Source organism: Nicotiana attenuata, unplaced genomic scaffold, assembly GCF_001879085.1.
Source record: "Nicotiana attenuata strain UT unplaced genomic scaffold, NIATTr2, whole genome shotgun sequence".
NCBI lineage: Eukaryota > Viridiplantae > Streptophyta > Magnoliopsida > Solanales > Solanaceae > Nicotiana > Nicotiana attenuata.
The window spans coordinates 245,359-263,717 of NW_017671122.1; the positions used below are offsets into that span (position 1 = coordinate 245,359).

Here is an 18,359-nt window from a genome sequence, read left to right on the forward strand (position 1 = left end):
ATAAACGAATTAAAGATAAAATAAATAATTAAACCAGTTTTAATGTTAAGTCCGAGCTCGGGTATGAGCCTAGTGACTGTTCTCCCCTCGGTTCGGAGCCAAATATCTATGAAGAGCTATGAACAAGAACTTTGAACAACTTAGAAGTAGAGAAAATAAGTGTATATTGCCTTGGAATGCGTGTTACAGTGTCTTCCTTGAATAGAAATTATCTCCTTTATATAGTAGGAGAGTTCCACCCCTAGTACAATTCTAAGAAAGGTAAAAATCTTCTTTTTCGTTAATCACTGATTTGCTGCCGATACGGGCCGAGACCCACGCCGTGATATCCGATCGGGCACGGACATCACGGCCCTTTGTTAATTGTGTGCGGATGTTTGGTAATGCTTTCCGAGGTTGGAGCTCGAACCGGATTCGGGGGGGCATGGTCTCGATGGCTCCGAGGGCAGGTGTTTTGTTCGGGCCTTGATACGAGAAGCTCCAAACTTCGATTTTGATTCCTTGTAGTTACGTCCTTGCTACGTTTGCCCTACCGGAAAATCGAGGTACTCATTAGCTCCGATTTTACCCGTATACATTAGGGTTCAACATGATTACGCTTCAACTTTGAAATTCATTTTCTTGGAAGTAAATTTCTTTAAGGAGGATAAAACGAGGGAGAATTGAAACAACTTTTAGGTTTTTGTTTAATATTTATTTTTGGAAAATTCTCAGAAAAATCTGTAGCCGCTGCGCATTGAGTAATTTTGCTCACTGTGCAATAGTTAACTATTATTTAAATACGTGTGTTAGTTAAACATAATACTAAATGGTATTATTATTTCCGTTTGTGTTGCCTGTGACTCCACATGAAGAAAACGAAGACTACATAATTATGTAGGAAACCAGACAAATATATAAGTGCATTGCAAGAAGCTTATTTATTTGTACTAAAATGCCGTATGGGAACGACGAGAATTAACAAGGTACAACTATAGAAAGATGTTTAATTTATCTGTAAGTAGTCCTAAAGAATAGAAGAGAAGAATTGTACAAAAAATAAAAATAAAAAGATGAAGAGCAAGAAAATCAAATAATCATGATCTTAACAAATTCCTCATAGCTAACAAGACCATCTCCATCAAGATCTGCCTCTCTGATCATCTGTTGGGCTTCTTCATCTGTCAATCTTTCTCCCAAATTCATCATCACATTTCTTAACTGCATTTACAATCACCACCAGCAATTTCACTATTAAAATATGTTTCAACGCAGCTAAAGTCAAAAACCCTATAGTTGTCTTACGTATTTTATTTGTGGTCTTCTTCGTTTTGAGACAGGTAGTTAAGATCTTTGATCAAGAGTAAATAAGGGAAAGAACGCAAACAAATGTTAGGAGTGTAAGTTAAACCTCATTAGCAGAAATAAATCCATCTTGATCTCGATCAAATACTTTAAATGCTTCTTTAAGCTCCTCTGATACGTTGTCCTGCACAATAGTATTTAACTCTATGAGTTTAACTTCTATATTATATCACCTAAAATTTAAATATTGGATTATCATTGCAGGTAAGTTAACTCATGTACAAATTTAAATAGATCGTGGCCTTAGAGAGAGGCGAAAACAGAATTTGAAATTCATGGGTTTTGAACTTGCCACCAAATTCATGCATCGCCATAGTTCTTGGGTTCGTAATTAAATACTTGTACATATTAATAGATTTCTTAGTACAAATATAAGTTCCAAACAAAAGTTACTGAGTTCGTACGAACCCGTAACTAATACTCTTTTCCTTCGCCCCTGTGCCTATAATCTAGATATCAGAATAATCACTTTATAATTACCTTGAGCTTTTTAGCCATGATATTCAAGAAATCTTCAAAATCAATAGTGCCATCACCATCAGGATCCACTTCATTTACCATTTCTTGAATCTCTTCCTTGGTTGGATGTTCATTTAAAGATTGGATTACTGCCGCAAGTTCCTCCATTCTTATCACCCCTTTATTATTTCCATTCAAACAACACAAACTTTAGATTTCATGAGCAATATGTACATCCTGTGATATACTATGTGTACAAGTAGTGCTAAACTTACCATCACAATCCTTGTCGATAACCCAGAAGGCTTCACGAAACTCAGAAATTTGGTCTTCTGACAGTGCATCAGCCATGGCTAATTGCTCTAAATCTTAATTTGAAGTAAAATAGAACAACTCTTTAAAGACACGATACACATATGTCAAACTTTGTCCTACTTTTAAAAGGGTGTAATTACGACATTTTCCACAAAAAGTAAATTGTGGAAAGTCAGATAAACAGACACGCTTGAGGAGAAAATGGAATTAAAATTATATTCAACATTCAAGGATTGAAGCTTCTATAAGATGGAGTCCAAATTTTCGGTAGTCAAGAATTGAATATTAAATTGAGGGAACACCAGCAAAGACTTGACACTATCATATTAGAATGGCCAGGGCTACAGCCTTTCATTCTCGTCAATTGAACCTTGACTTTTTAATTCTTGACTATGGGTTTGATTGTGATGGTTAGTGATGAGTAATTATAACTCAAGAAATAAGTAACACGTACTCCAATTTTATTTCAGTCAAACTATTGATTAGAAGTAAATATGCAAAACGCTGTACAGTAGAAATACTCACCACTCAGAGATGATTCTCCACTTTTTGATTAAGTCATTCGCATGCACTTAGGAAATATTCAAAGTTCAACATGCAAAATCGTTATCAATATTATTCTCCTATATGAGAGTAAACAATTTTTTTTAATTATTATTTCCTTTCTGAAACGCCACAAAAAAGTGTCCAAAAGATAACGGATTTAGCTAAATTTTGCTTTTCAATATTGTGAGTTTGACCGGGACTCCGTTTGACCAAGTTGCCCATAAAAACTATTTTTATTGAAAAGTGCTTTCCAAAAAATTGTTTTCGAGATTAGCAATTTGTGTTTGACCAATTCGTTTGAGAAATATTTTTTTCGATAGTTGATAACAAATTACGTTTGGCTAATCTTTTCAAAAAGTACTTTTGAGTGCGAAATAAAATAGTGAAGGTTTAGTTTACAATTAGTATTATTTAAAAAAGAGAAAATAATAAGTCAAAAACGAGGAGATGAAAGTAGCCGAGATGAGGATGTTGAGGTGGATGTGCGGGCATACAAGGATGGATAAGATTAGGAATGAAGAAATTCAAGAGAAGGTGGACGTGGCCCCCATGGAGGACAAGATGCGGGAAGAAAGACTCAGATGGTTCGGGCACATTCAGAGGAGGAGTACTGATGCACCGGTGAGGAGGTGTAAGCGACTGGCTGTGGTGGGCACGAGGAGAGGTAAAGGGCAACCTAAGAAGAATTGGGGAGAGGTGATCAGGAGATGGCACAACTTAGGATTGCTGAGGACATGGCCCTTGACAGGGAATTGTGGAGGTCGAGCATTAAGGTTGTAGGTTAGGGGAAAGTTGTGAATATTTCTACAGCGCACTAGAGTGAGACTAGCCAGTAAGGAGTTAGTTTTAGGATGCTGGTGGTCATCTACTGATGCAGGGCTTTATCTGCTGGTTATTATTATACCTTCCATCTATTTCGTATTTCTTATATTGCTGTTATTTTATTATGATTCTATTGATGGTACTAATATATCGTCTCTTGTTGCTTTCTTGAGCCGAGGGTCTCCTGGAAACAGCCTCTCTATCCCTCGGGGTAGGGGTAAGGTCTGCATACATATTACCCTCCCCAGACCCCACTTGTGGGATTATACTGGGTCGTTGTTGTTGTTGTTGTTGTTATTGTTGTTGTTGTATACTTTAATTAATATTGTGTTTTTATTTAATTAAAGTATAAAATATAAAGTAATATATATATTAAAAAATTTATCAATATATAAAATACAGGTATATAGAAATAATATTGGTAGGAATATATTTACTTACAAGTTACATATATGAAAAACACCATCTATTCTTGAGAAAATAATAAACTAAGTAGTATTATATTCTGTCAACTATATTATGTGCGTGCATGCAAATAAAAAATCTAAATAAAACTACAAACTGGAGATCATATAAATATTCCAAAAAGGAATAAGAGAAGAAGATTACAAATGTGGTAAAAATAAGAAAAGAGAAGAAAAGGATGGTAGAGAGAAAAAAGTAAAGTTAGATCAATGAGAAATAATTTAGGAAATATAATTCTATGGTAAAGATATTTTTTTCTTGAAAAGATTAATTTTCTGCTTCCGGTTCTTGAGAGAAGCTAGAATTTGTAGATTCTTAACAAAAGTAGAAATATTGTTTCTTCTGCTACTCAAACTCACTCCTCTAAGCTCAGTACATGTCGAATGTCCTATGGTTATAGTGGACTGTGTTCGTACCTTTAACTTAAAGTGTCTTCTTCGCTCCAACCGTGTCTTGCAGGCTTGTCTTGGCTTTGTAATATTGTCATTGACAACAACACATGGTTGTGCGTCGCGTGTTGGGATGTCATTGCTATGTTTGGCTTGCATCGACGAAGTACGTGTACATATAACACGTGTTTTGGCCAAACGCCCCAACTTTCCAAATAATTATTTTTTTAACAAAAAAAATATTTTTGACCTCCTAAAAGCTTGGCCAAATAGGCTCTAGATCTGTCGTTTTATCCGATTATAACATGGTCCATTGAAGCATATGCGGGTTTTTCTATAAGCTCATAAAGTTGTCATTTTGACTTATTCATGTTTTTGGTAAACAATTAAAAAAAAAATACTTATAATAAGATAGAATTAGCAAAAAAATCATAAGTTAGGGGTCCCAAGTCTTAACTTATGACATTTCAGTTCCCGAAATATCTTTCCCAAAACAAAGCTCGTAAGGATTTCTTTCCGTTCCATTTATGCTATTTTTCCTTGTCCAAGTAAAAGTACTTTATTGTAAACAAAGACGGACTTGTTTAGTTTGCATAGAAGCTAGAAATCGATTTATTCTTCATTCGAACTTAAATATATGTTTACATTTATTATAAAATATTTTACACAATGAGTGCCTGTTAAAATGTTAATTTCCTTATTTTTTAGATCATTATATATTGATCCACATTTATTAGTAAAGTTGTCTTTTACATGAAATGATAACTAATGTTAAATTATTTCACTGGCGTATGAAAGTTAAAATCTTTTGATTTATACAGCGTTGTATTTTTAGTATACAAACTTGAATTCGCAAGAATAGGGAATTTTACATAAATGTCCCAAAAAAGTCTCAACTTACCAACCTCTAATCATTAATCATAGACTTATTAAAATTAGTCAAACACTTATAAAAATTAAAAACACAAAGAAATAAGGTTCTTTCTTTCCAAGAATCACACACAAAGATCTCCTTCCATATTCTTAAGCGTGATTAGCAACATTAGATGCAAGACGGAAAGAAAATTTCATGGATGAGATAGCAAATAAGGTGATGAAATACAAATATATATAATATATACATATATACATATACATATATATATATATAAGATTTCAACAATCTAAGCAAAAAAAGAACTTTTTTCAATAGGTATGGTTGATATTCATTGAAAACACATAGATGAGTCAATATACAAAATTCGAGGAAGATTGAAGGTGATTTGGACTGAATTGTTATCAAAATTCGTAGTTAAAATCGAGTTCAAAAAATTTATTTGCGACATATGTATCAAACATGTATCTCACACGCAGGTATACAATATACATGTGATACATATTTGATACATATCTGATACACAGTGTGATAAACATATTATTTTTTCATGTTTGTCTTCTATTTTGAATTTTCAATTCAAACCACTCCAAAACTCCACCAAATCATCCCAAAACTTAGATTCAAGCTCCTTAAGATGTACCCAATCTATTCTAATAATACCCACTTAAAAGAAAGCAAAATTTTGACCTTTTTTTGCTACAAATAACTAATTGGCTAATATTAGTAATATTTTATGAATTGACCAATTTTTGTAATAAGCTACTTATAAATGGACATAACTGATATTTTTCCTCAATTATCGAGTGCCTTATAGAAAAATATTTTTTTTGAAAAAGTAATAGAAAAGAAGGCACTTATATGACTTTGACTTTGGAACTAGAACGCAAAAACAGCAAACTAATATTTTCCAAGTTCAGCTTGTCTGTTAGTGACTAATTGTTAAAGACAAGGGATCAAATGCGTTGATTGACTTCCACAAAATAAGGGGAGCCCAAGCCTTCAAAGTCTTACTATCTTTTTTTAAGATTGGATCGGATTGTCTATATATTGGGACTAAAGCTTATATCATGATGACACGTTTTTTAGCAAAATAAAAAGTTAAAATGTGGGTGAACTTTGTTTATCAGTACTTATCAAAAGTATTCAAAGATGTTTTCTTTTCATTCCATCATTTGAAGGTTTGGATTGTAATCCAAATTCTTTCGCACTAATAATTAAGAAATCTATTAAAATAAGTGTACTATTGCTGATCTCCATATATTGCATTTGAAGGGAGATTTGGAAGATATCTGGTCAAAACTGAGCTGCATATGAATGGGAACTGAGAAATGCTAAGAGCTCGTTTGGATTAGCTGATAAGCATTAGGTGTTGAAAAGTACTTTTATATGCTGAAACTGATTTAATAAATAAGCAATTATGTGTTTGAGTACAAGTGCTGAAATTGATAATAAGTTGGTGCAGTATTTGATTAAAAAGTGCTGATAAGCTCTTTTTATGTTAAAATGACTTAAATAACTTTAGAACTGTTTACACTTATAAGGGCGTAATTTCTTCAAAATTTTAGATTCCATATCGATTCAAATATAAATTATTCTATTTGTCATATTATTTTAAATACACTGTGCTTAGATAAGATAATTTTTATGATAAATATAATTTGTTTTATGATAAGCATATAATCATGAGTTATAATAATTAATAAATTGGCAAAAGTTTCTCAGTAAAAAAGAAACCTAAATAGGACAAATTATTTGAAGAGAAACAAATATTGTCTTCATCACCACAACACTTAAAATCAATACACCGAAAATTTGATATGTCCTCATTTATTACATACAATTCAACGATTAATTAATACACAATCAGATATAAGTATGCAAAGGAATAGAGAATTTGCTTATTTTAAATAGTCAATGAGAATTGCAGACTTGAATAGGTGGGGGGGGGGGGGGGTTAGGTTGAATACTTGAGGCAGTGAGTATCGATGTAGGAGTTTTGTTCTAAAAAAGGAATATTTTAAGGATAAAATAGTGAAAATCTCGGTCAAACTTAAAGTGCTTATAAGCTAAAAATTCATAAGTTGGAGGTTGACCTGCTTATGCTTTTGGCTTATTTTTGACTTATAAGCACTTTTAACTTTACAAACGCATAGATAAGTCGAAAGTGCTTATAAGCTCGTTTGACCAGCTTATAAACTTAGCCAAACACCCTCTAATTAATCGGCTCATTCACAATTGCCTAAGGCCTGAACCATAAGATTTTTGACCCTTTCAACTTTGGTTTGGTCCCAGACTAAACTTAATTAAATCCTAAGCTACAAAATGATGGAAAAGATTAGAAGCTAGCGCTTCGTTTATGATTGCCTAGATCGATCTTGAACACACTAGTTGAGCCTAATATTTTGATTCGAAATGCTTCGGGCGTCAAATGGACGGGTTGGATGCATATTTTATTAGTGTTTATAGAGGAAATTATGTCCAATAAAATGTATACTTTGGTGATTTTTCTGTATTGCCCTACTACTCCTGGATGCATAACTTGTTAGGATTTCTTCTCGCCTACCAAATTGTAAAAAATGTTTTACTAGAGCAGTTTTTAGTTTTCAGTATTTTGGCAAAGTAAAAAAGAAAACGTATTGGTTAGATGGAATACACAAATCATATTTGAGGATACACGCTCTTGCTGCGGCGACGACGACCTATTTTTCTTCCTTTTTTTTTATACTCAAGTAAATCGCTTCTATAAATGGCAACCTGCTTATTCTTTTATTTTAATATTCCGTTGGTGCTTTTATCATTATGATGTGGCAGTATATTATTGGTGACAAATTCAATTGGTCGCTTGATGTAGTGGCGACTGTTTACCCGTAAAACGGTACAGTTGAATTTATATGTGGCTTATAGACAAGTGAATTAATTTGATCAAAAAATAATAGAAAAAATTAAATAAGAATGTAAGACTTAACATTGAAATTGATATAGAACAACATAAATTCTAGTTTCGGGAGCAGAGCTTTCGGAGGCAATAGTAACAATGTTAATAACCTAGAAGACAAAATAGTATTGAGCTTTTAATAGAGTGTATCATATGCTTAGTCAGAAAACTCCTCCCCGATAATGGTTCTAGAGCTCACTATTTATAGTTGCACCTAGGGAATAAGGTACTAGGATCAAGCCCCTCTTAATGACAATTATGAGGGCCATTGAAGAATGTGGAACGGTAGGCAATGGATGCCATATTCTCTGTAACGGACCATGTACTTAATGCTATAGAATATTCTCCACTAAATGCTACCGGGTGGAAGGTATTTATTTCGTCTTTATGAATATTACTACCTTCGGGGACAAACGGGTTCGTTACTTTCAAACCTGATTGTTCTCTGTCTTCGGTTCCACGTGTCGTTTTATCAATCAAACATTTAATATAAACATATTTTATCCTATACAACGACATTTTATATGCCTTTATTTTAGGGAAAATGGCCAAATATCCCCATGTACTATGTTAAATAGTTTACATCTATCCTCTGTTATACTTTTCGTTCAAATTTAATCCCACCGTTAAGATAGTAAACAAATTTGCCCCAACCCTAACGGATGTCCATTATAACACTGGACTCAGCAAATAAAATGCCAGTTGGAGTCCATGTCACCATTTTTTTTACTTTTTCAAAAAAAAAAAAAGACATTCCCGTTTGGATTTATCCGGTCTGATTCTGTGCCGTCCACCATCACCTGCCAGCTTTTTCACCGATTCATGTAAGAAATTTAAATCAACTCATGCGAACAAAAATCGCCGATGAAATTAAAAGCCACCAAAGTATTCTACCTTAGCTTTACTCAATACAGACATGTTAGATTTTGTTGGTAGACACCCACTTTTTGTCACAAAAAATATTTCTTTCTCTTTATATCTTGCTCGATTACTTCGATGGCATCATTGAAGAATTTGTAAAGAAAGCTTGAGAACATATATTGAGATTCATTGAAGTTTATCATTGTTAACTGGGTTTGTTGGTGATTTGAAGCTTCTTGATTTCTTCATCTTCATCGGCAACTGTACGCTTTATCCAAACTCTTTAATTCACCTTCTTCTTCATTTTCATTTTTGTTCTCATCGTGTGTTTGTTGAAAATCATAAAGTCCGGATCTTTATATTCCTGATGGATTTGCGGAAAGTTGAGCTGAAGAATTTCGGATCTCAAATTTTGAAATCTAAGAAATGAAATTTGGAGGTTAACCATTGTTAGAATCGTTTGAAAAAAATCATTTGTTGTGCTTTAGTTTATATTTACTTAAAGATTTGGGAGACGTATTTGAAAGGAGACTAAAATCACTATTAAAGAATTTGGAAAAGCTTGAAGAATACCCAATGGGTCTGTCATATTCTTCAGTAGGTATTGAAGTTCATTCTAAGTTACTTGAATATACTGTTGAGGCTTTGTGGTGGAAAATTGAGGCTTTTCGGTGGTGAAGCTACTGGTGGAAGAAGAAATCGAAGGAGAAGAGAGATGCTGGGATGGTAAGGTAAATTACGTGGTATTTTTAAATGAGGGGTCTCAATGCTCTGATGGACATCCGCTAGGGTTAGGGAAAAATTTGCTTACTATCATAACGATGGTTAAATTTGAATGGAAAATATAACGAAGGATAAATATAAACTATTTAACATAGTACAGGGATAATTTTGGCCATTTTTCCTTTATTTTAAGTATTCCTATTGGATGTGTCTTTTAGTGCTGTTTTTTCTTTTTTTAATATTCCAGGTCGCTAAAGCGATCTGATTTTTCTTTTTCTTTCGGAACAATCAAGGACAAATGTAATGGGTTATGTGCGTGTAATGTGTAAGAGTCCGGAACCAAAATAATATCTTTTTTGGACTCAAAGCACCAAAGTAGGTGAAAAAACAACTGGTGACCTTTTTATATATAGTGCATGAAACACATGCACTATAGCTTAACGGCATGTTTGTCCGTTAAGGTATAGCACATGTATTTCATGCGCTAAACCTGTTCATTGACTGACCCACAATAATTGGTGGGTATAGCGCATGTAATTTATGCGCTATACCCACCAATTATTTTACCCCTCGCACAGAATATTTGCTTACTTAAGAAGCTGCATTCCTTCTTCAAAATTCATTCCGAAAAATTCATTCTTCAGCATCCTTTGTATTTTTCTTACTCATTCTGAAATATTTATTTACTTAATTTCTTCTGTATACTGTATTTTGCGATAATGTCTGAAGAACGAAAAATTATGGTTGCATTATATTTGGGGAGAGGGGGGAAGGGGGAGGGGGGAGGGGGAGGGGGAGGGGGAGGGGGAAGGGGAAGGTTGTCGTGGAGAATAACTTAGTACACTATAGTTGTTCCCCATAGTGTATTGTTAAGTTTCTACTCACATTGGAGTACGATAGATTGGTAAAAGAATGAGTGTGAGTAAACGTTCGGTTATTATTGAGGTAATCAAAAGACATCCATATTCGCTTACTCCGTAATGGGTTGCTTGTTATGGTGAATTTAATATCGAAGACGATGAAACTTTAAAAGATTTTTTGAGGACTTCGGATGAACAACGGGAACTTCTTGTGATAAATATACTAGAAATGTACGTCAAGTCTGAATACATCCGCAATATTGAGGTTCCGCAAAATAAGGATAACTCTCAATCATCTCGTGGTATTTTTGGAGCAATTTTATCCAAACAGGTTCCATTTGAAAGAGTCTAGCAAGATATAAGTTTATCTCCACGGGCGAATGAGGAGCGAGGACACAATTTCTCCCCAAGTTTAGGTAATTCACATGCTTAATGGTAAATGTCAATTTTTCTTATTGTAATATAATTTTTTTATGTATCGTATTCGTACTAACACTCATATGCTCCAAAGGGGGTACCGTTCAGATATGAATTTTACAAGTTATGAACCAACAATTGGAATATGCCCAATTTTGGTATTTTGGATCATGCTGGTCCATCTGCGAGTCATCAACGACTCGATAATGTGCATCATTGGCTATCAACCTATTATGAATTGTAAGTTAAGAGATAAAGTTAATATATAATATTGAGATGACTTTGAGAAACTCATTATTTTATTGGTTGTGCAGTGAAAACGAGCAACATGATGATCATGCCCTTACTTAGTTGCCTGAAGACGATATATTTAATCAGGATCTGGCGGATGCATAGAGTCATGAAGATGATAGTGATTATGACAACAATACTGATGAGTCTGGATATGATACACCCTTCCCTAATGAGGCGGCGTTGGTGAGGAAACGCACTTTGTTGATGAGAATGAGAATAACAACCTCATTTGACGAGGGAGCATGATGCCACAAATGAGCATGCTCCATATATGCAGACTCCACCTACCGTTAGACCTAGAGTTTACGAGTCTCATATGCCCTTATGTTCAAGAGAGATTTCCTACCTTGATCAGTTGCCCAGTATGCCAGATGTGGATGCCCTCGCAAGGGATCTTGATGACATTCGTACAGGAATGTGGGATGAATCTAGACCAATATTAATGGAGCTGTCAAAGAATATTCTTTTTGCTGATAAAGCGCGCCTTAGCAGGGCGGTGCAATTTTACAGCATAAAATATTATCGTGAGGTCGAGGTTCATGAGTCACCTATGCAAGTATATAAGGTTATTTGTCGTAGATGGTTTCAAGGTTGTAAGTGGATGTTGCGTGCGAGAAATTTGAAAACAAATATGTGGATGGTGGGGAAATACATTGGCAACCACACTTGTGATATGGACACATTCAATGGGAATCATTTTAGCTTGAATGTTGACTTGATTTCTCTTGTCTTAATTCCACATATTGAATCGTCCATAAGGTACAAAATTAAAGAGTGTATAAAATTTGTCCACCAAGCATATGGCTGTACCATTACCGAAAAAGGCTTTTCTCGGGCGTAAACGTGCGTTTGAGATTTTTTAAGGTAATTGTGATAAGTCATTTACCGATCTACTCACGTACATGGCTGCTTTGCAGCACTTTAACCCTGGGACTGTTGTTGAATTGAAGCTTGAGCAGAGTCCGGGAATACCAGAATACATATTCAGATATGTGTTCTGGGCATTTAAATCAGCCATTGATGGTTTTGTGCATTGTCGGCTGGTAATCTCTATAGACGGCACGCATGTCAATGAAAAGTATGATATTAAGATGTTGATTGTCGTTGCAATAGATGCTAATGGAAGCATATTTCCCCTCACATTTGCTATTTGTGCCAATAAAAGTCAAGAGACTTGGACATGATTTTTGAACCACTTAAGGAACACGTTGTGAGACAGTATTCGGGTATTTTTCTAATATGTGATCGGCATGGTGGAATTTTAAGTTCTGTAGACTTTGGATGCATGGAAGGAACCGTATGCCTACCACCGTTACTGTGTTAGACACTTGAAGGCCAACTTCCAGCTGGCTTACCGACCAAGAGCTTACATGATTTATTGTAGATGGCTGCAACAGATCATCAAGAGTGTAAATTCAGGATGCGAATGGAATTGATTAGGCGGGAAGACCCAGGAGCTTATCGTTGGTTGATGCAACATGAGCTTGATAAGTAGACTTTGCATAACGATGGTGGCATAAAATGGGGAATATTGACTACAAACGTGTCAAAGTCTTTCAATGGGTTGTTAAGTCTGCCCGTGGATTGCCTGTCACTTCCATGATGTGACTGTAATTCAAGCACATGGCGGAGAGGTTTGTTGAAAGATTCCGAAATGCATCGTCCTTGTTGGAAAGAGGTGCTCAATTTATGCCACAGCCGAGGAAACGATTTGAAAAATTAATATTTAACCGATAAATATTCTATATTATTACTTGGGTTGATCAATAAAATATTTACTTATATGTTAGTTTTTAGATTTTTTGCCTAAAATTCGGTAGGGTTTGTTTGAACTATTAACTATTTTCAGATATTTTTGGGTTATAAGAAATTAAATATTTAATTTTCTAAACTAATCTAGATATTTTTAATAATTATTTATACACAAAATAATATTAATCTTTTTAGTGTTCATAACGATTTATATCTTAATTTAATTCTTTTAAACAAACAAAAATGACACGATTTCTTTTACGTACTGTCAATATTTTAACAATCTTATTCCTGCTTAAAATAGGAACTAAATACTTAATTTGTTTAACTATTTGATAGTATTTTTAAAACTTACTATTAAGTATTTATTTCATTCATAACGATTTGTATGTTAATTTTTATATTTTACACAAAATCGGGCAGCGTCTCTTTTGTACTGCCAAATAATTATTTTATGATTCATACCTAATTTTTTTTTTATTCTTATCTAATAATACGTTTACTATACACTTAATAATTTATTAATATTTGATCCATAATTGAGTACTCTAACGGGTTTAATTAATGAATCCTAAAGAGCACTAAACTCACACTACTCTAAACTGCCATAAATAACATCAACTAACATAAATTAAAATTTATTATCAGTTCTACTATGCCAAAGGGCGCTACATAACACTAAAATGCACTACATAACACTAAAGGGCACTAAACAATACTAAAGTCACATATAACATTAATTATTCAACAAATGACTACACAATTTTCATAATTTTTTGCACATAAATAAACTAATTCGGATAAAAAAAATCAAAAAAACAATCACAAAAAGCTTACAATATAGTAAAAACGACTAATTACTCAATTATATACAATGAGTTGTATTATAAAAGTGATTCGGAATACCTTTTTCGAATTTTTTGAATTGAGAGAGAATGAAGATTTGACCATCGAACTGGGAAATAAAAGAATTCCACTACATGACAACGCCTTAGATCGAGTGTTAGATTGCTAAAATAACCACGGGACAAGATTTGGGGGAGCGGTGGCTCTAATGGAGTTTTAAGCTTTTAAAAGTGGTGGTGGTGGTGGTTGAGGAGGGGGGGGGGGGGTAAGGGACTGTTTTGGGTATTCTGTCCCGAAGAAGGAGATTGGCCCGTTTTTAAAATACGTATAGCGCATATATTGGATGCGTTATACCTAAGTTTTTTCAGATTCAGCTGTAGCGCATATAATATATACGCTATATCAAAACTTTGACCGCCTTTTGAAAATCAGGTACAACGCATGTAATTCATGCTCTATACCTTAATCGACAAACGTGTCGTTAAGGTATAGCGCATGAATTTCATGCGCTATATATAAAAAGGTAACCAATTATTTTTTTCAGCTATTTTGGTACTTTGAGATCAAAAACCCAATATTTTGGTTTCGGGCTCCGTGATGTGTATGTTTGTGTATAATTGAAAAAGCTTTGAATCCATTTATGATTTTTTCTTTAATCTGTCCAAGTTTTCAGTTTTAGCATCACCAAACTTGCGATGCCCACCATACATCCCATAAAAATTCATCGGTATATTTACAGTACTGAGGATTTTCGATGATCTAGGCTGTTTGAGTTCGCATTATTGGTAAATGCTAATTTATAGTCTGATTTCAAGGGAGTCATGGTTGATGATTGGATAATTTTGTTTGTATACATCTGCTGGAAAATCTTAATTAGGCATAAATAATGCTCCTTTCCGAGGACTTATATTGGAAAAGTATATCAGTAAGGAGCTTATAATCCCTATATCATATCATAGGAATTATAAAAGCAACACGAGAGTTTCGTTTGTTTGCGATAAAGGAATTCGTTGTCAAGGAATTCTGTGGACCCAGCAGGTGTAAGATTGGGGTCCACAATTTTGTGAGACAAAAAGTTGTATGAGACACAAAATAAAACTTCTCCATGAACACACTAGCAAGATGGATATGAACTTAAACCAGGACACAAGAAACAAAAAAGAAAAGACACAATTATATATACTTTACAAACAAAAAAGAAATATTATTGATAACTTTTGCCAAAAGCCTTTGGCATTGACAATATATGCTGATCTCCATTTTTACATCAGCTTCAAACTTCTTATACAGCTAACATTGATAAAGTATCTGATACAATATAAAAGCAATAGGTGTTCTTTTTTCTTATTTGCTTTTATGTTTTTCCTTTTTGAAGAAGTATTAATTTTGCTTTTCTATGGGAGTCGGGTGTCTGGGGCAAAGAAAAGGGCAAACTCTCATCTTTATAGAAGAGCTGTGCTCTGGCTTCTTTTGATCACTACCTTTGTACTCAAAGAAAGAGATCTCATTTGCTCTTTCTCCATTACTCTGTCCACACAAAAATTTCTCTTTTCTGCTGAGCTCTCATTACCATCAAAACTACTCTGTGACACAGAAATAGCCATCTCTGAGTCATTTACCTCAAGTGAATTTTGATCAGTTGATTGTTCTCTTGAAGAATTTGCATCAGTAGAAGCAATACGTGTCATAAAAGCTGTAGATAAAGATACCGAAGAAGCTGCTATTCTTGATGCGTAAAATTCACTTAACTCTCCTTCATTACCATTCCCCACATCTTCCTTGGAATTTCCACTAATATCCATACTACTTATATCCGCTGAATCATCTTCATTTTCAATCTCAATCCTTAATTCTGCCGCATTCTCTGAACGAGTTTCTTCGTCATGTCTCAGCCCTAAGTTCTGAATATAGTCATTTTTTGTAACATGTTAAATGTATATACGAGTGGTCGCACACTTCAAAATGGTATCTAAGCAGATTGAGATTTTGAGTTTTAGTCTCACTTCCATCTATTATCAACAATAATTTCCATGTACTAAACCCGTAAAAAAAAAATCAAGCTACATATAAAGGGTGTGTTAAAGACATAATTAAACAAGTATAAAGTGTATTATATCGAACAACTTAAGCTTTTTGATGAAATATTCATACACTTCAAGCATACCTGTTCAGGCGACGGTGATGGCGCGTTTGTGGCGATGACAATGCCGGCGCGGCACATAGGACAATTGGTGTGTGATCTAAGCCAAGTGTCAATACAAGGTATATGAAAAGCATGGTTACACTTTGGCAAAATTCTAAGAGTTTCATCTTCTTGAAACTCACTCAAGCAAACAGAACAATCTGTTCCTTCAACTAGTCCTTCACCTCTTTTATACTTGCGAATTGTGATAGCGCTAATAACTGATGGCTGAAGACCCACTGTTCTAATATACCATATAGGATGATCCACCATAGGTTCATGAAAATCTTCATCAACAATATCACTAAACTCCTCTTCTTCTTCCTCCTGCTGCTGCCCTTGTGACAAAATTCTTGAGTTGCGGAATCTGTAAACAACAAAGAAACAAAATATGAAGAAAGAAGTGGCTAAAAACGAAATGAGAATGATCAAGAAGATGGAAATAGTGGTTTTATGTGGAGACGGAGGAAGAAGAATTTTTGGTGTGAAAAAATTAGGTGGTAGTGGTGGTTGGATTTCTGAAAACAGAGGAAAAGAACAATTTGGGTAGCAAATATATAGACATGAAAGTGGACAAAATGCAGAAGGATTTTCTTTTGCGTTGCAATAATAGCTGCTACAAGTTTTGCCTGTGGAATTCATGTCAAGAGATTCAAAGATTAGCTTTCGATGATGGAAAGTCATGGCTGCAGCTAATTGTTTTACAAGAGATGTGAAGAAATGTATAGTTAGCTGCAGCCTTGTTTTAATTTTGGGTGAAAGAGAAAATAGAGCATCTTACGAAATTGTGTGGAGCAGCCTAGTTTCTAACGAAATTGTAACATGATGAATTCCTTCTGGTTTTGTATTTCTGTGTTGGTTCTTATTTGACTTTTAGGTAGCCTAGTATACTAGGCGGCTGCTGATTGTTAAGACTGATTTACAGTAGCTACCATATTTTCTTGCTTGTCCTACCAAACCTAAAGTGGATCATAGCAAATTGGACAATCATTACTTTAATGAAGACCTCATAGTGGCAAGGGAAATAGTCAACTGCACAAGATATTTTATTATGTTAATTTTAGGTATAGCGTTATTAAATTATATTCACTGTCAGTAAAATTTAATTTCTAATAAGAAAAACTCAAATGACAGTGATTAAAAAATATCCGCCATGTAAATTTTAACTAATTAAAAAGCATTAAAATGAAACAAAAATTTTATAACGGTCCAACTGGTCGCTTTGAGCATTTGCATTTCGCTCGGTAGTTTGAGGGCTCGAGTATCTCCGCATGGTGTACTAAGACTTGCGTGAATCGTCGGTGTTGGTTTTCAAGTTATCCGGAATCGATTTGGAAGAATGAACTTAAGATATAAACTCTAAGTTGGAAGAGTTGACCAAGTTTGACTTTTTAGCATTTGACCTCGGAATGGAGTTCTGTCAGTTCTGTTAGCTCCCTTGGGTGATTTTGGACTTAGGAGCGCGTCCAGATTGTAATTTGGAGGTCCGTAGTCGAATTAGTCTTGAAATGGCGAAAGTTGGATTTTGGGAAGTTTGACCGGGAGTGGACTTTTTGATATCGGTTCCGAAAATTGGAGTAGGTCCGCAATGTCAAATGCGACTTGTGTGCAAAATTTGAGGTCAATTAAAGTTGATTTGATATAGTTCGGACGCTTGGTTGCGAATCTAGAAGTTCTTGAAGTTTACTTTGATCTTCATGCGTTTTGGCGTCGGATTCGTGCTTTTAGAGTTTATTTTGATGATTTGATCGCGTGAGCGAGTTCGTGTTGTGTTTTTGGACCTGGGTGCATGGTTGATTTGGAGTCCCGAGGGCTCGGGTGAGTTTTGGATTGGTTTCGCAATGATTTTTGAGTGTTGGTACTAGTGTCATCGCATTTGCGATGTTTATGTCGCAAATGCGACAGTCACAATTGTGAAGCAGCCATCGCATTTGCGAAATTGAGCTGCTAGGGAAAAGTTCGCATTTGCGAAGAAGCCCCTCGCATTTGCGAAGTGTGGCAGTTCACTTTTGCGAGGACCCCTGCCGCTTTTGCGAAATAATTGCCTTCGCATTTGCGAAGTATTGGGTCGCAAATGCGACCTCAGCAGGAGTCCTTCTGGTTTGCTTTTGCGATATATTGTTTGCAATTGTGGGGTTCGCAAATGCGAACCCCATGTCACAAATGCGACATCTGCAGCCTGCATATAGCTGAGAATTCCGAGACTTAGCTTCATTTTGTTATATTTTGAACCCTAACTTCGATGGTAGGCAATTTTGTGAAGGGATTTCCA

General features: G+C 34.7%; 2 protein-coding genes across 2 annotated transcripts; both read right to left on the minus strand.

Moving 5' to 3' along the window:
* Positions 1 to 893: 893 nt before the first annotated feature.
* LOC109206069 (calmodulin-like) lies at positions 894 to 2,329 on the minus strand. Its single transcript, XM_019368837.1, has 4 exons — positions 2,079 to 2,329; positions 1,825 to 1,982; positions 1,391 to 1,468; positions 894 to 1,200 (listed from the first exon to the last, which is right to left on the minus strand). The coding sequence occupies exons 1-4, from the start codon at positions 2,152 to 2,154 to the stop codon at positions 1,069 to 1,071; spliced, it is 444 nt and encodes a 147-aa protein (XP_019224382.1). The 5' UTR covers positions 2,155 to 2,329; the 3' UTR covers positions 894 to 1,068.
* Positions 2,330 to 15,085: 12,756 nt separating this feature from the next.
* Positions 15,086 to 17,026, minus strand: LOC109206078 (RING-H2 finger protein ATL54-like). The gene is made up of 2 exons (XM_019368847.1): positions 16,070 to 17,026; positions 15,086 to 15,806 (listed from the first exon to the last, which is right to left on the minus strand). Exons 1-2 carry the CDS (start codon positions 16,769 to 16,771, stop codon positions 15,348 to 15,350), a joined length of 1,161 nt encoding a protein of 386 aa, XP_019224392.1. The 5' UTR covers positions 16,772 to 17,026; the 3' UTR covers positions 15,086 to 15,347.
* Positions 17,027 to 18,359: the final 1,333 nt, after the last annotated feature.

What these genes read in the sequence shown, in the direction of transcription:
- LOC109206069 (XM_019368837.1), bottom strand. Translation starts at nt 2,154, where the DNA reads ATGGCTGATGCACTGTCAGAAGACCAAATTTCTGAGTTTCGTGAAGCC. An exon ending in TATCGACAAGGATTGTGATG is followed by an intron (nt 1,983 to 2,078) that starts GTAAGTTTAGCA and finishes GAAATAATAAAG; the next exon opens with GGGTGATAAGAATGGAGGAA. An exon ending in TCATGGCTAAAAAGCTCAAG is followed by an intron (nt 1,469 to 1,824) that starts GTAATTATAAAG and finishes ACTATTGTGCAG; the next exon opens with GACAACGTATCAGAGGAGCT.
- LOC109206078 (XM_019368847.1), bottom strand. Translation starts at nt 16,771, where the DNA reads ATGACTTTCCATCATCGAAAGCTAATCTTTGAATCTCTTGACATGAAT. An exon ending in CATCACCGTCGCCTGAACAG is followed by an intron (nt 15,807 to 16,069) that starts GTATGCTTGAAG and finishes GACTATATTCAG; the next exon opens with AACTTAGGGCTGAGACATGA.